This window comes from Oryctolagus cuniculus, chromosome 2 (genome assembly GCF_051225735.1).
Source record: "Oryctolagus cuniculus isolate XC-2025 breed Fujian yellow rabbit chromosome 2, ASM5122573v1, whole genome shotgun sequence".
NCBI classification, from domain to species: domain Eukaryota; kingdom Metazoa; phylum Chordata; class Mammalia; order Lagomorpha; family Leporidae; genus Oryctolagus; species Oryctolagus cuniculus.
The window spans coordinates 123,047,468-123,065,731 of NC_142868.1; the positions used below are offsets into that span (position 1 = coordinate 123,047,468).

The 18,264-nt window shown below is 43.2% G+C and overlaps 1 protein-coding gene across 1 annotated transcript in view; it reads right to left on the reverse strand.

Annotated features, from left to right (window-relative positions):
* The window catches only part of DNAH6 (dynein axonemal heavy chain 6), a 315,572-nt gene that overhangs the window by 89,405 nt on the left and 207,903 nt on the right, over nucleotides 1-18,264 (reverse strand). The window contains exons 46-52 of the mRNA XM_008254187.5: nucleotides 13,723-13,954; nucleotides 10,321-10,473; nucleotides 8,946-9,086; nucleotides 6,613-6,855; nucleotides 5,160-5,327; nucleotides 4,110-4,345; nucleotides 1,926-2,187 (exon numbers count right to left, since the gene is read on the reverse strand). Coding sequence (XP_008252409.3) covers nucleotides 1,926-2,187; nucleotides 4,110-4,345; nucleotides 5,160-5,327; nucleotides 6,613-6,855; nucleotides 8,946-9,086; nucleotides 10,321-10,473; nucleotides 13,723-13,954 — 1,435 coding nt within the window. The remainder of the gene's footprint in view (nucleotides 1-1,925; nucleotides 2,188-4,109; nucleotides 4,346-5,159; nucleotides 5,328-6,612; nucleotides 6,856-8,945; nucleotides 9,087-10,320; nucleotides 10,474-13,722; nucleotides 13,955-18,264) is intronic.

The following is an 18,264-nucleotide window of genomic DNA, read 5'->3' on the forward strand; positions in this document are numbered from 1 at the left end:
CTTTGACAAAGGAGCTAAAATGAATCCCTGGAGCGAGGACAGTCTCTTCAACAATGGTGCTCAGAAAATTGGATCTCCATGTGCAGTAGTATGAAACAAGACCCCTACCTTACTCCTTACTCAAAAATCAACTCAAAAAGGAAAATGGATCAAGGATCTAGATCTACAATCTGATACCATCAAATTACTAGAGGAGAACATTAGGGCACCTCTGCAAGACACTGAGATAGACAAAGACTTCTTGGAGAAGACTCCAGAAGCACAGGCATTCAAAGCCAAACTTGTCAAATGGGATTACACCAAGCTGATCAGACTCTGCACTGCAAAAAAGAAAAAAAAACCCACTCAATAAAGTGAAGAGGCTATTGACAGAATGGGAGAAAATGTTTACAAACTGCGCAACTGATAAGGATTAATATCCAGGATCTATAAAGAGCTCAAGGGCAAAGGGGTCAGTGCTGTGGCATAGTGGAGAAAGCTGCCACCTGCAGTGTCAGCATCCCATATGAGCATTTGTTCAAGTCCCTGCTGCTCCACCTCAGATCCAGCTCTCTGCTATGGCCTGGGAAAGCAGTCCAAGATGGCCCAAGTCCTTGGGCCCCTGTACCCACATGGGAGACCCAGAAGAAACTTCAGGCATTAGACTGGCCCAGCTCCAGCCATTGTGGCCATTTGGGGATTGAACCAATGGATGGAAGACTTCTGTCTCTTTGCCTCTGCCTCTTACTCTCTGCCTTTCAAATGAATAAATAAATATTAAAAAAAAAAGAAATGGGCAAAGGACTTGAGTAGAAATTTTTCAAAAGAGGAAAATCCAAATGGGCAGCAGACACATGAAAAAATGCTCAGGATCACCAGCTATCAGAGAAATGCGAGTCAAAACCACAGTGAGGTTTCACTTCACTCCAGTTCCAATGGCTCTCACACAGAAATCAAAACAAATTCTGGGGAGGATGTGGGGAAAAAGATTCCACTGTTGGTGGGAATGTAATCTGGCCAACCATTGTGAAAGACAATATGGAAATGCCGCAGAAAGCCGAAAATAGATATACCACTTCTGGGAATTTACCCAAGTGAAATGAAATAAGCATATGAAAGAGTTCTCTGTACCCCCACATTTATTTCAGCTCAATTCACAACAGCTAAGTTAGGGAATTAGCCCAGATGTCAATCAACTGATGACTGGATAATGAAATTGTGGTATTTATATAGTGTGGAATAATCAGCCATTAAAAAAGAATAAAATCATGTCTTTCACAACAAAATGGATGCAATTGAAATCCACTATAATTAGTGAAATAATCCAGTCTTAAAAAGACAAATGTTTTCCCTGATCTGTGATAACTAATAGAACACCAAAAAAGTAAAATATATAAATGAAATTGACATTTTGAGATTTGATGATTGTTTATAGCCCTGGTCTCTGTTTAGGAACAGTGGGTTTTTTTTCTTACTATTTATTGAATTATTTATTTAGTGTAGGGTTAATCTTATGAGTACAAAACGAACTTAAAGTGTGTCATTACAAACATTAAAAGAAAGAATTAGAAAAGAACTAAAAGAAAGAATTAGGAGGAGGGAGGCTAGGGTGGAAAATATCACTATGCTCCTAAATCTGTATAGATTAAATGCATGAAATATGTTCAGTTTAATGAAATTAAAAAATGAAAAATATGCCCACAGGTCTATTTCTCATTTTCCAGAACAATACTAAGGACTCTCTTTTCTTTAATTTTAGAATAAGGCTGATTTTGAAGGGAACTTCTGAAAATAATCTTTGCTAGCTAAGGTTTGAAACAAAAAAATTTCCAGAGCTTTGCCACTATCTGTATGGCACAGGGTCTCAGTGGCACTCTACACAAAGACTGAATGATTGATGGTCACGTCCTTTATGTTTGAAAGTGATCGTAAAACAGATAGCATACCTGTGCAGCGCGGAGTTTTTGCCTCTTTGGTTCCACTTCCTTGACTACCCGAGAGTATAAATCCATCGCTCTTACCCACATGCACATGGATTTGCATGCTTTGGATACTTTCTCTACCTTTTCTGGCACAAAATCAGGATTATTAATATACTTTTGAAGCTTTGTCAATATCTGAGGCTTTATGTTTTCTTTATCATACTCTAAAAGTCTTCTCAGGAAGTTAGAATCACCAAGGAGCTGCTTTGCTGTTGGCCAATCAGGCCTGAAAGGTAGACAGGATAAGTTAACAACACTGAGGTAGAGAAATGTAAGAACAAAAGAAATGCATCCTTCTGAGGACACTCCGATAACATCCCACTGGGTGGGTAGTTTTAATCTTGATACTGTAATCCCAGTAACTGTTAGTTATACGTACCACAATTAATTCATGGAGAGAAAGGTAACTTGATGACTGAGGTTCCATACAACTCAGACAGAATTATAAAATTCTAGAGTTTTAGGAATATGGGACATTAAAAATGGCTTTATTTTTATTTAAAGATTTATGTATTTGAAAGTCAGAGTCACAGAGAAAGAAGGCTATCCCCCCCCCCCCCCCACACACACACATACAGGGAGAAGGGAGGGTTGGAGAGACGGAGTAAGAGGGAGGGAGAGAGAAAGAGAGAATGAGAGAGAATGAATCTTCCATCTGCTAGTTCACTCCTGAGATGGCTGGTGCTAGGCCAGGCTGAAGCCAGGAGCTCCTTCCATACTTCCCACATGATTGGCAGGGGCCCAAACACTTGGATCATCTTATGCTGCTTTTTCCAGGGTATTAGCAGGGAGCTGGTCAGAAGTAGAGCAGCTGGAACTCCAGTTGGCACCCATATGGGATGCTGGCATCACAGGTGGTAGCATAACCCACTACATTACCATGCCAGTCCCAATAGTTCTATTTTTAAAAGTGTCTTGAGCACTCACATTTTATCTTCTTTGCCCTAATTTTGACCCTTAAAATCTCTTGCCAGAATCCCAAAATCACCTTCTTTATGTCTCTTGGTCAACCTTGCTCAAATGAACTCTTGCCAAATTGGTCTGCCAACCAAGATAATCTAATTGAGTAAAAATAATTAGAGCCTGGTGTTGTGGTACAGTGGGCTAGCTGCTTGCAACTTCTGCATCCCATATCAGAATGTCAGTTTGAATTTGGCCATTCTGTTTCAGATCCAGGCCCCTGCTAATGCACCTGCAAAGACAGTGTAGGATGGCCTATTGGGCCACTGCCACCCACATGGGAGACCCAGATGGAGTTCTAGACTCTCAGATTCAGCCTGGCCCACCCCTCACTGTTCTAGTTAGTTGAGAGAGTGAACCAGTAGATGGAAGATCTCTTTTTCTGTCTTTCTCTCTGTTGGTCTTTCAAAAAAAGAAATCTTAAAAAAAAGTTCAATAGTTCTCTCCGTCTGCACTCTGCAGAGCCTCCTGTACCCTACCAGGCCACCAGCCTAAGGGGCAGTAGGATGGCCTGGTGGTAGGGCTCTGGACCCTTTGTCAGTTTTACATAGAAAGGTTCATTGTAACAATTTTTTTTAACTGAAAAAAGGATTGAATTGCTAAAGAAAGCTTGAAAACTACACATCTCCAAGATGAAGTATGAACTGCTCAGTGCAGCATTCAAGACCTTTCATGATGCGATTACTGGCCACCTGCTGAGAACTAACTCATTCCATCAGCATCAAAGTCCTTGAGAGGACAGTCCCACTCTGCAACTAAGCATCAACTCCTGATAAAACTGCTTGCAGCTCTCCTAGTGGACTTAGGGTTTCTTTTCTCAGCACCATGCAACTTTCATGTGGCCTTAAAATCATTATGTTTCATGTCAGCATCCCCACTAAACTGTGCGCATCTTCTGGCAAAAGAATTTATCTTTACAGCTTCCACCATCTAGGGCAAAACAGATGTTGAGAAAAATGCCTGCTGAGTCAATTCATTGAGTGACTAACCATGTCAATGTGATTGGAGAAGAGAATGAACATATAAATGGGAAAAACAGTAAACAAATTCCATTAGGCATCCTGAAATGTGTATTATGAAAAAGCTATGCATGAATTAACATCTTTCCCCACATCAAAATAAGCTGATTAATTCCATTTTGCATGAATGTTTCTGCAGTGCCCTCACACATGATTCCGAGTCACTCACTTGGCATTCAGGAGAATGGAGATTGCTTCCATGACAGTCATGACTAAGTCTGGAGGCTTGGTAAAAACTCTGATTTCAGATATATCCGCTTTATCTAAGGAGTCCAGGGCTTTATTGGCAGCGTCCAGGGCGGGTAGTGCTTCTTCAAGATCTCTCTGAGCATCGTCAGCTATCGCTTGGGTTTCTTCAGCTTTCACTTTTGCTGTTGCTTCATCTTCCTGCACAATGTGACGGACCTAACCATTGAAATGTGACTGCGTGAGTGGCCTCCTTACAGGTTAAGCATCCCTAATCCAGAAATCCAGTCTGGAGTGACAACAAGATACCACAAGTGGAAAATTCCATCCCTGACCTCCTCATGTGAGAGATCCCAGTAAACAGGTCAGTACGCTAAAAATATTGTATAAAATTACCTTCAGCCTTTGTGTATAAGGTGTGTACAGAATTTCATGTTTAGTCTTGTGTCCTACCTCAAGATACCTCATTTTATATCTATGCAAATATTCAAAAATTCAAAAAATTTCCAAATCTGAAACACATCTGGTCCCAAGCACTTTGGACAGGGAATACTCAATCTGTATCTGAATTTCAAAATCTAAAAGCAAAACCAGTAATAATGAGTAATATTTGCCCTTTGGAGTAGACCAGTGATGAAAGGGAATTAGTTAGAATGCATTTTGTACTCTTCTTTGCTGATCTTGTGACATGTTGATAGTATTATGGGGACAAAATTATTCTAACAAGGAGCTCCTTCCTGGGAGAGGATTAGCCACTTTATATTTGTAGGTGGAACTTCCCTCATCGTTCTTTCTGTCCCACTCACTGGGCTGTTCTTGGGGACAGAACCTGGATGATTTAATAAAGGAAGATTGTATACATCTTAAAACCATTGCTAAATGGCTAAAAGAGCATAGTTAAATATATCACATAATTACTTTAATGATATATATATATATATATAATAAAGTAATACAATCACATCAGTGAATGTATGTGATAGATTGCTAACCAAAACCTTGTCACCCACAGCATGAGAATTATGCAGCATACCTGATCTGCATTTTCTTGATCCACTGCCAATTTTTCCATCAGGGCTTCAACATCTCGTGATTTTGTTAACAGCACAGGCTCTAAAGCTGAAAGATCTAATTTCATTTTATCCACTAGCATGTTTGTTTCTAATAGCTTGGTGAGGCCATTCTTCACCCGATCCCGTGCCTAAATGACAATGAAAATTTCTATTACAAATGAGCATTGTGAGCCAGAAGTTTGCTGGTATCTATTATTCATGTATTAGAATTTTACATCTTTCAGGTTGTGAATGGATTACAAGTGGAAAAATCTCCAGGTAATAGAATTCTGAAATGGCCATGACATTCACCACAGTGTGTCTGGATCCACAGTTCCTGGCCACAGCAGTGGGATGCCACTGGACTATGGCTCACTGAGAGTGATTGGTGCATCATATTCTTTTTATTCTCCATGAAGTCTGTTGAATGAGTGAGGGACGAGTTCAGACAGGAAACCCTGGCGGCCACAGCTCTGTGACATTCTACACTCCAGGTGGGTTAGTAGGGCTGAGAATTGTAGGGAGACAGGGTCCTGGGGGCCCAGCTCTGGTTTCTGGATCTGAATCTGACTTCTCATTGGTGAGAAACTCTTGACTGCAACCAGAGGGGTGGTATGTGGTATTGGCGACACCTGAGAAGAACCAGTTTTTGAAGACGAGTCACAGTGCCTGGTTCAAATTGGCAGGTTTCAAAAAATACACTTCTAGTTATTTTACATGGCATGCATTTGCCATATAAAAATTATCTGAAAAACATTTAAAATATCTGAATTGTAAATGTTTCCATTTGCTACAACATTTAGAATATTGAACAATTTAGCCCATGTTAACAGCCTGATGATGAAGAAAATGGCAGCCATTATTTTCTGAGGTCATAATCTAAGACTTCATGAGCAGTGTCTTATCTAGATTCCACACCAAGCCAAGAGGTACATGTATGTATATGTATGTATGTGTGTGTGTGTATATATATATATATATGTAAAGTAGATATTTTTACATCACATGTCTACTAAGAAGTTAATAGAACGTGCTCAAAGTGAGGAGGCCAGAAGCACAGCACTCTATTCACGTAGTTTCATGGACACAAAAGTCCTGGCTCTTAGCGGAAACCACTCCTTCATGATAGACCACTAAGAGCTCATCTTTATGGCTGAGCACAACTTTTTCTTCCACATCAAATACCACAGAGGTGATTCATTCTCCACTTCACCTTGACGCTGCTGCAATGCCCGAATCATTCTGTTGAGTCAAGGATGCCTACGTATGACAGGTGGAAACTATGTCAAGGAAAAGGTCACACGGCAGACTGTCGAGGGCATGTGGCAGGATGGCGGGGACTCTGGGAGGTAAGAGGGAACACAGCTCATTCTCAAGAGTTTTGAGTTCGGTCAAAAAAATAGGAAAGACTTCCTTGGGCAACGCGGAACTTACTGAAACTAACTGCTTCCTTTTTTCATTCAGCATTAGCAGGTAGAGGTTGATGAGCTCCAGGTAGGAGGTGGGCGTTGTGTAGTACCGCCTGCGGAGCTCTGTGTAGTAGCGCTCCGCCATTTGGGAGACGCTCAAATGGACGTTCACGCACATGAGGGAAAGCTTTTCTTTCAGATCGTCACTTCCAGTGTCAACATTTGAGAAAAATGTTTTTGACACAGAAAGAAGTGCTTCTTTGGGCCACTGTAAAAAAAAATCCAGAAAATCTGTTGGTCATCTCATTAATAGTTTAATAAGCAGAAATTCTCTGGTGCTCTTCCTTGCCTGGTTCCTCCTCTCACCTACTTAACGTCTACTCCTATCTCTGGTGCTTAATGAACTGAAAGACTTTGTCCTTTAAAGTGTTGTTTGGGTCAGCATCAGGCACACAGGAGTTATTCAATTGACATTTTTTGGTTGAATGGATCATTGGGTATCTTCAGAATCCTATGAGCAGAGTAACGTGTGTTAGGATCTCGTGTAACCTCAGGTTCATCACTGTTATCTGTATCCTACACACGCTTCAACTGAAGCAAAGCGCACAGTCACGCTGACTGGCTCCAGTGCCTTAGTACAGCCCAGAAATTCTTCTATAGTTTCCAGTGTGTCAATTTTGTACTCTAAGTGACTGCTTCATACCCTAGTCCATCTCCTCAGTTAATACTTCTTTTGTCACTGTCAGCTGATGACTTTTCTTCTTACATCACCAAAAAAAATTCTAATTGCAAAGAATACTTTAGTGAACCCTTACCCCTGCTTCTGCTCCCTTGCCTGCATCTGTGCTTGTATATTCCACCTCCCCTTCTGCTGTTCAGGGATAGGCTGTGTGTGCTCCTGCCCGGGCCAGCCTCTCTCACCTATGCAAGGATATTGGTCCCAAACCACTTAACTCTTCATGTTGCATTGTCAATATGTTTCTCTCTTCCTGGATCATTTTTTTTTTTTTAATCAGCACACACATACACACACATACACACTTCTTGGATTTCCCAATTAGAAAACACTTTTCTCTATTGATCTCACATACCTCTCTACCTCTTTTTTTCAAATAATTTTAGAAAATATGGGGATTCCAATACCAATACAATCCCATCAAGGTTGCATGTACCAATGCCATCTCACAGCTGATCATACTGAGGTCTAAGAGTTAAAGGGATCACACAAATAAGACTAGTGTCTGCTAATACTAACTGATAGAATCAAAAAGGGAGAGAATGATCCAACATGGGAAGCGGGATACACAGCAGACTCATAGAATGGCAGATGTCCTAAATAGCACTCTGGCCTCAGGATCAGCCCTTAAGGCATTTGGATCTGGCTGAAGAGCCCATGAGAGTATTTTAGGCATGGAAAGCCAAGACACTCTGGCAAACAAACAAACAAACAAACCTAAATGAAAGATCTCTGCGAGTGAGATCCCAGTAGAAAGAACGGGCCATCAAAGAAGGAGGTATCTTTCTCTGAAGGGAGGAGAGAACCTCCACTTTGACTATGACCTTGTCTAAATAAGATTGAAGTCGGCAAACTCAAAAGGCTTCCATAGCCTTGGCAACTCATGACTAAAACCTAGGGAGATTACTGACACCATAAACAAGGGTTTTTAAAAATTTTTAAATATTAATTTTACTTGAAAACCAGATAGAGAGAGGCAAAGGCAGAGAGAGAAAGAGAGAGAGTCAGTCAGTCAGTCTTCTATCCACTGGTTCACTCCCCAAATGGCCACAATGGCTGGAGCTGGGCCAATCTGAAGCTAGAGCCAGGAGCTTCTTTCAGGTCTCCCAGGTGGGTGCAAGGGCCCGAGGACTTGGGCCATCTGCCACTGCTTTCCCAATCCATAGCAGAGAGCTGGATCAGCAGTGGAGCAGCTGTGTCTCCAACTGGCACCCATATAGGATTGCTGGCACCACAGGTGGTGGCTTTACCCGCTACGCCACAGTGCAGGCCCCCCCCCCCCCCACCTCTTACCCTCTTCTCTACTTTTGGCTGGGGAAACCCTTCCAATGAGTTGCCTACAGTCAGTCACCGATTGCTCTTCCTTTTTATCTCTCAAACTCTCCCCTCGGCACCTGTTGAAAATGCTCTGTGTCAAGAGAACTGATACCTTGCTAATTTCCTTGGTCTCCTGTTCCTTTATAAGTTCTGCTATTTTTTTCTGATTGTCACTGTCATCCTTCATATATGAGCAAATTCCAAACAGGCTTTAAAGCTAATGCAAGTACCTATGAGTTGTTTCCAGACAATGTTACATCAAATAAGACCCACTTCTCAAAGAGCTGTTGTGGGCAGTCACCAACCTGGACAAACCAGTCAATGGTGCAGCAATTCACAAGGGATGGAAACATCCGGCATCGGGCCCGAAAAGCCTCCCCAACCGGGCTCATGCAGAGAACAACGTGCAGCTTCTGACGGACTCGGCTGATAAAGTACTGAAACACCTGGCAGGGAGGTATTGTGCAGTTTAAAATCAGAATGAAGCAACTGGGAAAATAAGTGTTGGCTAATGCACTTGAGGCTATCAACATCAAGTAAAATTTGTTTTCACACAGTAGATATGTGAATGGTCTTGTTCAATAGCCGTTCTGATCTGTTTCCCTCTCACACATAGCCTGGAAATATTAAAAAGGACATTTTGCAGTCTTGATCGCAACTCCGGAGTTCTGGGTGTGAGTGTATTTGAGGAGACCCCTTGAATAAAGTGGAGAGTGATTTTCACGGAAGGTTTTGCTTTGGGGCAGGGGACAGCTGGGAGAGAGGCACAGGGTACAGGGCATCGTTCTTGCAGGTGGAGCGCGTGGCGGAAGTGGTAGGGTCCTGCAGCCACTATCTCTGCATGTGGCTCTCTACCTCAGCTGATCCTGCCATGGCGTCGGAGCTGGCAGATGACAGAGGATTCTGAAGGAGCTAGTGGCCTCCTAGCTCAGCAGCACACGCGGTAGCTCCCATGACCATTAACTTCTGCAAGGGGAGTTTTATATTCACCCCAAGGAGCTCAGTCTGGAATCTCCTCCTTTGGCCTCCCGGTGATTCTGCATCTTTGTAATAAATCCATTTGGGCTTACATTGGCTGAGGAAGACTTGCTGTCTGTACCCATAATCCCTAACCTAACAGTGGAGGAAATTCTCTCAACAGGCTGCAGAAAGGACATGGGAAAGAACAGCTAAAACATGAGAGAAGGTGCAGAAATAAGAGAGAGGATTGGGGTAAGTAATGGTGCATGGAATCTGGTGGGGTGTAGGAGAAATGGGAGCGGGCAGTAGGCACCCTGTTCCCGAGACAAAGGATTTCTGTTTCAGTGTGTATTGCCTTGCTGATACGGCAAGGGATCAGAAGTTCTAGACTCACGCCTGCAGCCCTCCTCAGCCAGGACGCGTGTGAGAATGAAATCAGCTTGTGTTTAAGAAGGAGTTAAGGAAGCTGATTAGTTTGGATAAGAATATGACTTCCATAGCAAGGAGGGTTCCTGCTTTCTGCTTCCTATGGACCTTTCTGGGAGTCTGGTAGAGCAATGCTTTAAGCAGGCAGAGTAGTATAGACTGCATTACAGAGGGAACGAATTGTATTGAAAAAAAAGTTCTGCCCTTGGACCCCTGAATGGATTGTGTACTGTTAAATAAAAAGCTAAGAATGTTTTGTGTTCAAAGCCACATCATTGATCTGGCACGTCCTACCTCATCTCTATTCCCCTCAGAAATTCCGACTTCTTTTGCTCTTGGTCTGGTGGCTGCTAAAACCTGTTCCAGCTCATCCTTTTCGAATAAATTAGGCACCTCCCCAGAATTCAGGATATTATTTATATCTTCTAGGAACTCCTCCACTACAATCTGTAGAAGAAAGCAGAGTGATCATGTAGATTTGGATATATATTTTATGTTTATTATATATTGTATTTATCGTATGTAAGTTATAAAGCAAATATTTATCCTAGAATTTACATGACTTAATTTTATCTTTAAGAGAAGGTACTATAAAAAATAAGAATCCTAAAATTTTTTTAAAGATTTATTTATTTGAAAGTCAGAGTTACACAGAGAAGGAGAGGCAGAGGGAGGGAGAGAGAGAGAAAGAGGCCTTCTATCCACCGATTCAATCCCTAATCAGCCACAATGGCCAGGGCTGTGCCACTCCGAAGCCAGGAGCCTCCTCCAGGTCTCCCACGCAGGCACAGGGGCCGAAGGATTTGGACCATCTTCTACTGCTTTCCCAGGCCACTGCAGAGAGCTGGATTGGAAGTGGAGCAGCTGGGACTAACCAGCGCCCATATGGGATGCGGGCACTGCAGGCAGTGGTTCCACCCACCACGCCACAGCACCGACCCTGGAATCCTAAAATTCTAATGTAGCTAGTATGTTGATTTTTCATTTTTCCTTCTGGTTTCATTTCTTAAATGGTACTCATATTTTACCTAGATCAAATCATTTGTATCCTGTCCCTTTATCATTTTGTCATAAATATTAATATAAAATCCTATAGAATATTTATATTTATAACCGTAAGTATGGAAGCAAAACATACCAGGGAATAGATGTGGTACATACAATGGACATTTACAGTCTTATTTCCATTACAAGAACATTCTTAGGGGGCCAGTGCTGTGGCATAGGTTAAGCCTCAATCTGTGGCGCCAGAATCCCATGTAGGCGTTGGTTCGAGTCCCAGCTGCTCCACTTCTGATCCAGCTCTCTGATATGGCCTGGGAAAGCAGTCCAAGATGACCCAAGTACTTGGGCCTCTTCACCCACATAGGAGACCCAGAAGAAGCTCCTGGCTCCTGGCTTCAGATTGCCCAGCTCTGTCCATTGTGGTCATTTGGGGGAGTGAACCAGCAGATGGAAGACTCTCTCTCTCTGCCTTTCAAATAAATCTTCCAAAAGAAAAAGGAATTATTCTCTCTCATTGGACACTGAGGCTCTTTCAAATTATTATTAAAGTTACTAGATATTCTTGTATATGCAACTTTATATGCATAAAATCAGTGTATAGGTTTTAGGTACCTATTGCCAATGATCTTCAGAAAAGTTTTGCTAATTTACAATCTCAGTGCCAATTGAGCAACCCTCTACCAGCACTGCATATTATGATTTTTTAACCTCTGTTGATTTATAAGTTATAAGACCCCCCCCCCCAAAAAAACACAAACCACTGGTATTTTTATTTAAATTTTCTTGATTCCTGGTGGTGCTGGACATTTCTTCAGGTATTTAAGGCCCTCCTCCCCTTTAACTAGGAACTTCCTGCTCATATTTTTTATTTTTATTTTTTTTATTTTTTATTTTTTATTTTTTTTACAGGCAGAGTGGACAGTGAGAGAGAGCGAGAGAGAGAGAGAGAGAGAGAAAGGTCTTCCTTTACTGTTGGTTCACCTTCCAATGGCCGCTGTGGCTGGCGCGTTGCGGCCAGCGCACCGCACTGATCTGAAGCCAGGAGCCAGGTGCTTCTCCTGGTCCCCCATGCGGGTGCAGGGCCCAAGCACTTGGGCCATCCTCCACTGCCCTTCCAGGCCACAGCAGAGAGCTGGCCTGGAAGAGGGGCAACCGGGACAGAATCTGGCGCCCCAACCAGGACTAGAACTTGGTGTGCTGGCGCCGCAGGCGGAAGATTAGCCATGGCGCCGGCCTCATTTCTTCTAATGGTGTGCTTATCTTTTCCTTATCCATTTGTAATTGTGATGGGTACAGCAGGTTTTGTCTCCTCCAAACTCATACAGGGGCTTAAACCCTGATGCCTTGGTGTTAATGACTGACAGATTCAGGGTGGAGACCTGGTCTAACTGTAGTATCAGAGGTGTGGTTGGCAGGAGGTCTTTGGGTTACTGGGGGTGTGCCCTCAAGGGCGGCTCCAGAGAGGTTTGATTAATTCAGCTCAAGTGTGGCCTCGGGTCTCCGTTTCCTGCTTGGCCCAAGATGTGATTGCTGTGTCTCGGCACCCACCATGCCCATTTCTATCAGACAGCACATGATGGGGCACCTCAACTGCAGGCTGAAATGCACCGTTTCTGTCTCAAGGAAGCTCCTCTTGGGTATTTTAGTTTAGGTAACAAAAAGTAGACTAATACAGTAACACATGTTTTCTTACTAGTTGCAAACACATTGCGTGTCACAGTGTTAAGATAATTCTCCTGTTTTGTGTTTGTACTTTACCTTGCTTATGATGTTTTAAAAATTAAAAGGAAGTTTAAAGCGTGTATGACGGTACTTCAAAAAGTTCATGGAAAATGGAATTAAAAGTTTTATTTTGGTACAAAAATTTTTTCCTGCAAGAGCTGGGGCTTGGCCAGGATGAAGCTGGGAGCTTGGAATTCAATCCAATTCTCCTACATGGGTGACAGGGACCCAAATACCTGAACCACCACCTGCTGCTTCCCAGGGTGAGTGCATTAGCAGGGAGCTGAATCAGGCACAGAGCCAGGGCTCAAACCCAAGCACTCCAACATGGGATGTGGATGTGCCAAGTGGCGTGTTATCTCCTATGCCAATGCCCACCCTGGTAAGTTTTTCATAAGCATTTTAACGAACCGTTTGAAGCCCCTTTGTATATTTCAAAAATTGTTAATTTGTAACTAATTTCTAAAGATTACACCTAAAGTTAAAATCAGCGTTATTTATGCTACTCAGGTATAATCAGAGTATAAAATACTCATTCTTCGCATTAATCCGAGACCAGTGAAATTAACTGTTGTAGATATACATATAATCTTATTTTAAAGTGAATTTTACCCCACAAACATAGCCCTTATTTTTTCCTTTTCTTGAGTAAAGCATATTTCCCCGATTTTCCTGCAGAATTATGTCCTTAAATGTACTTCCACAGAAGGAGTTTATGACTTTCTTTGTTGTTTCGTTCAAAGAAAAGTTAAACATTCTCACTTCTTTAACCTTTGATCATATTTAATTACTCAGGATTTAAAGGGAGAAGCAATCCTTGGTAAAACAAAAATGTATCATAAAAGTCTTTCACAAGGGTCGGGAAATCTGTTATCAGAGGGAACAATGCCCTGAACTTTATCCTAGAAACCGTTGAAAGCACGCTCCGCACATCTGCCGCTGTTACATGGAGACCGGTTCCATCTGTACCTGGGTGTCGGTGAACAGGAAGACCATGTTCTTGTCATCTACGCCAGCCATTTTGTACAACTTCCGCAGGTCGTCGTGAAAACTGTCATAGTTATATCCCCGGCTAAGTTCGATCTGCAAACACTTGTAACCACACATGTGAGCTGCCAGTCTGGTCAGGGACTGCTTTCCTGTGCCTCCCACGCCCACGAGCAAGGCGTTGCCTCTTTCCTGACGTATCATCCTGGCGATCCTGGAAGCAAAGCAGAGAAATGTTATTTCAAGTTCATTGACCTGTCCTCCACACAGTGGGCGGGCCCCAGGGCGGAGCCTCATCCCTGAGCAGGACAAGGCTGCAAGGGCCCAGCAGGCTTCCCCCTGGCACTCAGGGTTGGCTTGAACAGTCTCCTTCCCCTGCTTCTTCCAGGCCGCTGGCTCTCTGCCCTAGTCTTGCAAATTCGGAATAATGTAAAATCTTTTCTCTCAGAGTGTGAAAGATTTTGCCAGGGGCCCCGATTGATCTAGCCCACAGTTAATAGTAACCATTACACTGGGTAAGGCCAAATCTCTGCCTGAAAGAAGAAGTGAGCAGAAAAATCACCAGGTCTAAGAAAACGACCTGCAGTTCAGGAGAGACCAATGGGAAAAGCTTGAAATGGATTTACTGCATGATACCAACCGAATTTTTGAAAATTTTCAACTCATGTTTACAAGAATTTAAAAAAAATAGTGCTGCAATCATGACACTAGAGCGAGTGCTAAGAATAAAAACATCTGAGTTTAGGAAAAATTGGACAATGATATGAATCTGATTACTGAAAACCTCAAGAAAGAGGAGTTTCACACCAGGGAGACTATGGCAAATTGAACAGGTAAGGCACAGGACGGACCCAAGGAAGACACTTGGAACTCAGAGAAAGGCGTAGTGATAGCAGAATCATGAGAGGGAGAATGGAAGAATGACCAGTCTAGGAAAAACAAAAGGAATCCCGGGTCACATAACAGGAATCAGAAAAGGAGACACAAATAGGACTAGACATGCTGCCCCAGGGACCAAATAATGAAAGACACCACTGAGCTGGGCCTAAAGAAGTCATTTAGGGTCAGGAAGGAAAATCAAACAAGAGAGACGAAACACTGTTTTCTAGGAGATGCATAAGTATCATTTGCATGACAGAAATCTGTATTTCAGATGAAACTGGAAAGTTTTTGTGTGCACCTATGGCAGAATTAATAGCTTACCTCCAAAGGAACAAATAATTTTAGGCTGGTTTTATACATCTGATCTATGTGAGAAGATTCCACGAGAGAGTAGTTAAAAAGGAAAAAATGTTATGGTTCTGAGAATAAGTCATCTGCGAACGCCTTCCTTGAAGCTATGCAGAACTGTGAATAAACTTTGAAAAACCAGGAAGAGGGGAGGGAGGTCAGTCAGAAACTGAGCAGCATGCATGGGTCTTTCTATTGCTGTTAGATAATAAAAGAGGGAATGATGTTGTCAATAAATTTTTGTTAAAAACACAAAATGTAAAAATAATTTTAGGTAATCTCCATTATCTAAAAACTCAGTTTGGATCAGCAGAAACTAGAAATCATGGGAGAAATATAATAGAACATTTAATTTCTTCTTCTTCTTAAACAGAAATTACCCAGCTTTATTCATGATAATAGTAATTGAAAAAAGGTTCTAATATTTTTAAGTTATAATGGCTTTGTTATCTTTTAAATTATGAAAGTACAATAGTCACTGTAACCCACGAGAGAAACCCTTTGCCACCCTTTCTTACACGTGGGCTCCTTCACAAGGAAGGGCCTGGAAGCTGTCCAGTTCTCTATGAGAACAGTGCATAGCACATGACTGGTACTTCATAAGTAGTCTATATTCAAGCATCTAACCTCTTGAAACTCTAAAAGCTGTGAAATAGGGAATATCTGTCACATATCATATGTCATCATCTTTGGTGGAAGGGATAGGAGCTAGGTGGTCTAAGAATACAACTGGGGCATCTAAAGGAACTTATTTGTAAAGTGCTCCTATAGGACAAAGCTCAGACTTCTAATTATTATTTAGGGTCTTTGAAATAAGAATCCAACTTTCACATTTGTCTCCTCCACCTTCACCTTCTTTTTGGCTCCCTAGGAAGGTCTGCTCTCACATCTCCCAGATGCCGTGAGGACACCGCTTTGTCTAGGACAGAGTCAGCAAGCTATGGCTATGGGCCAAATCATGTACCCAGACTTTTTCTTTTACTAGCAAAGAATGGGTTTTAGAGTTTTTAAGAGGCTAAAAAAAAAAAGTCAAAAGAATCATCATCTGACTTAAGATTTTATCTATTTGAGAAGCAGAGTTACAGAGCGAGAGAAAGATTATCCATATGCCGGTTCATTTCTCAAATGGCCGCAATGGCTAGAGCCAGGCTTAACTGAAGCCAGGAGATTTTTCTGGGTCTCCCATGTGGATGCAGGGACACAAGCACTTGGGCCATCTTCTTGTGGGGAATCCCACAGGAGTCCCAAGGAGTTATGGAGCACTGCTAACCCAAAAAGAAAGAAAAAATTCAAAACCAAAATGGAGTTACTTAAGCTAAGGCCACCAAGCACCAGGAACTTGCCCAGACCATCTGTCAGAACAGACACAGGTGGTGAGGCCTGATAAGGACTGGGGAACATTACATCATAAGAAGCGGCCAACCAGCTGGCTACTGCATTACTTCACCCACTACTGCACGACTGGTCACACCCAAACACCAACATCTGGCTGGTGACACCCAAGAAGATGAGCCTGTGACTGGTGGCACACTAGAGCACACTCACCGCCCACCTTCCCCAGATGGGGATAGAAAGGCAAGCCTCCCAACTGCTCTGTATCCCCTCGGGGACCAGGGCTCAGTGCCAGCGAAACTCTGCCCGAGTGTTCACTGACTGAAGTGCTGCTCGCCACTCCGCTGGAGCCAACCTCGCCTGGACGTCCCAGCTGCTGCCAGAGCTGACATCAGAACCGGACCAGACCTCTCATCAGGTGACCTCTCCAACCCTTCTCCTTGCCATCTGTCTTGGAACTTCGAGCCTACTGCCCAGAGTGCCAGCCATCCCACGACTCCTGCCCGTAAGTGACTGTTCTAAGATCCGTCTCCCCAAGTGGTAATGGAGACTTTGGACTTTGACTTTTTGTGACTGTGATAAGAACCTTGAGAACACAGCATTCATATTACATCCTTAGCCTTGAGTGTTTAAATTGATTATGCCTTTATGCTTTGTATGTGATATGCTTATTACCATTGCTGGATATTTCTAGAAGCTGTGTTACTCTTAGATTTGTGTTATGACCTGTGGACTAATTACATATTGAGTGGTATTGACCTTTAGATGTGTGCATTGAACATACATATTGAGTGGTACTGAATATTGAATAAGAAATTATATTGAAAAGACTATCACAACTCTGTGTGATTCTTCCCCATGCTCCGACATGTCACGTTAGCCTTGTTGAGGTGTGTGACAAGTGGCACTCACCACACTTCTACTGCCTTCCCAGGCCGTAGCAGAGAGCTAGTTCGGAAGAGGAGCATCTAGGACACGAACTGGTGTCCATATAGGCTGAAAGTGCCACAGGCGGAGGCTTACCCTACTATGCCGCACCACCAACCCCTCCATGTGTCCCTTTACAAAAGGAGTTTGTGGATTCTTTCCCCAGAATCTTTTTTTTTTTTTTTTTTTTTTTTGACAGGCAGAGTGGACAGTGAGAGAGAGAGAGACAGAGAGAAAGGTCTTCCTTTGCTGTTGGTTCACCCTCCAATGGCCGCCGCGGCCGGCGCACCACGCTGATCCGATGGCAGGAGCCAGGAGCCAGGTGCTTTTCCTGGTCTCCCATGGGGTGCAGGGCCCAAGCACCTGGGCCATCCTCCACTGCACTCCCTGGCCACAGCAGAGAGCTGGCCTGGAAGAGGGGCAACCGGGACAGAATCCGGCGCCCCAACCGGGACTAGAACCTGGTGTGCCGGCGCCGCTAGGCGGAGGATTAGCCTAGTGAGCCGCGGCGCCAGCCCTTTCCCCAGAATCTTTTACCAAACCTTTCCTAGAACAGTGGCGATTCATGGGCACCATTTTCATTGGTATATCTCGCTCATAATGTACATTTAATGGGAGAAGACACACTGGATCATATGTTTGGTTGTTTCTCTTCAAATACTCAAGTGAGTATAAAATTGAGGGCCAAATAGATTCATGAGGGTACTTCAGAAAGTTTGTGGGAAAATGGAACTAAAAGATAAACTGGGGGGGGGGCACTGTGGTGCAATGGGTTAAAGCCTGAGCCTGCAGTGCCAGCATCCCATATGGGTGCTGGTTCTAGTCCCGGCTGCTCAACTTCCTATCCACCTCTCTGCTGTGGCCTGGGAAAGTAGTGGAAGATGGCCCAAGTCCTGCACCCGTGTGGGAGACCTGGAAGAAGCTCCTGGCTCTTGGCTTCATATCAGCTCAGCTCTGGCTGTTACGGTCATTTGGGGAGTTAACCAGCAGATGAAAGACCTCTCTCTCTGGTTCTACCTCTCTCTGTAACTCTGT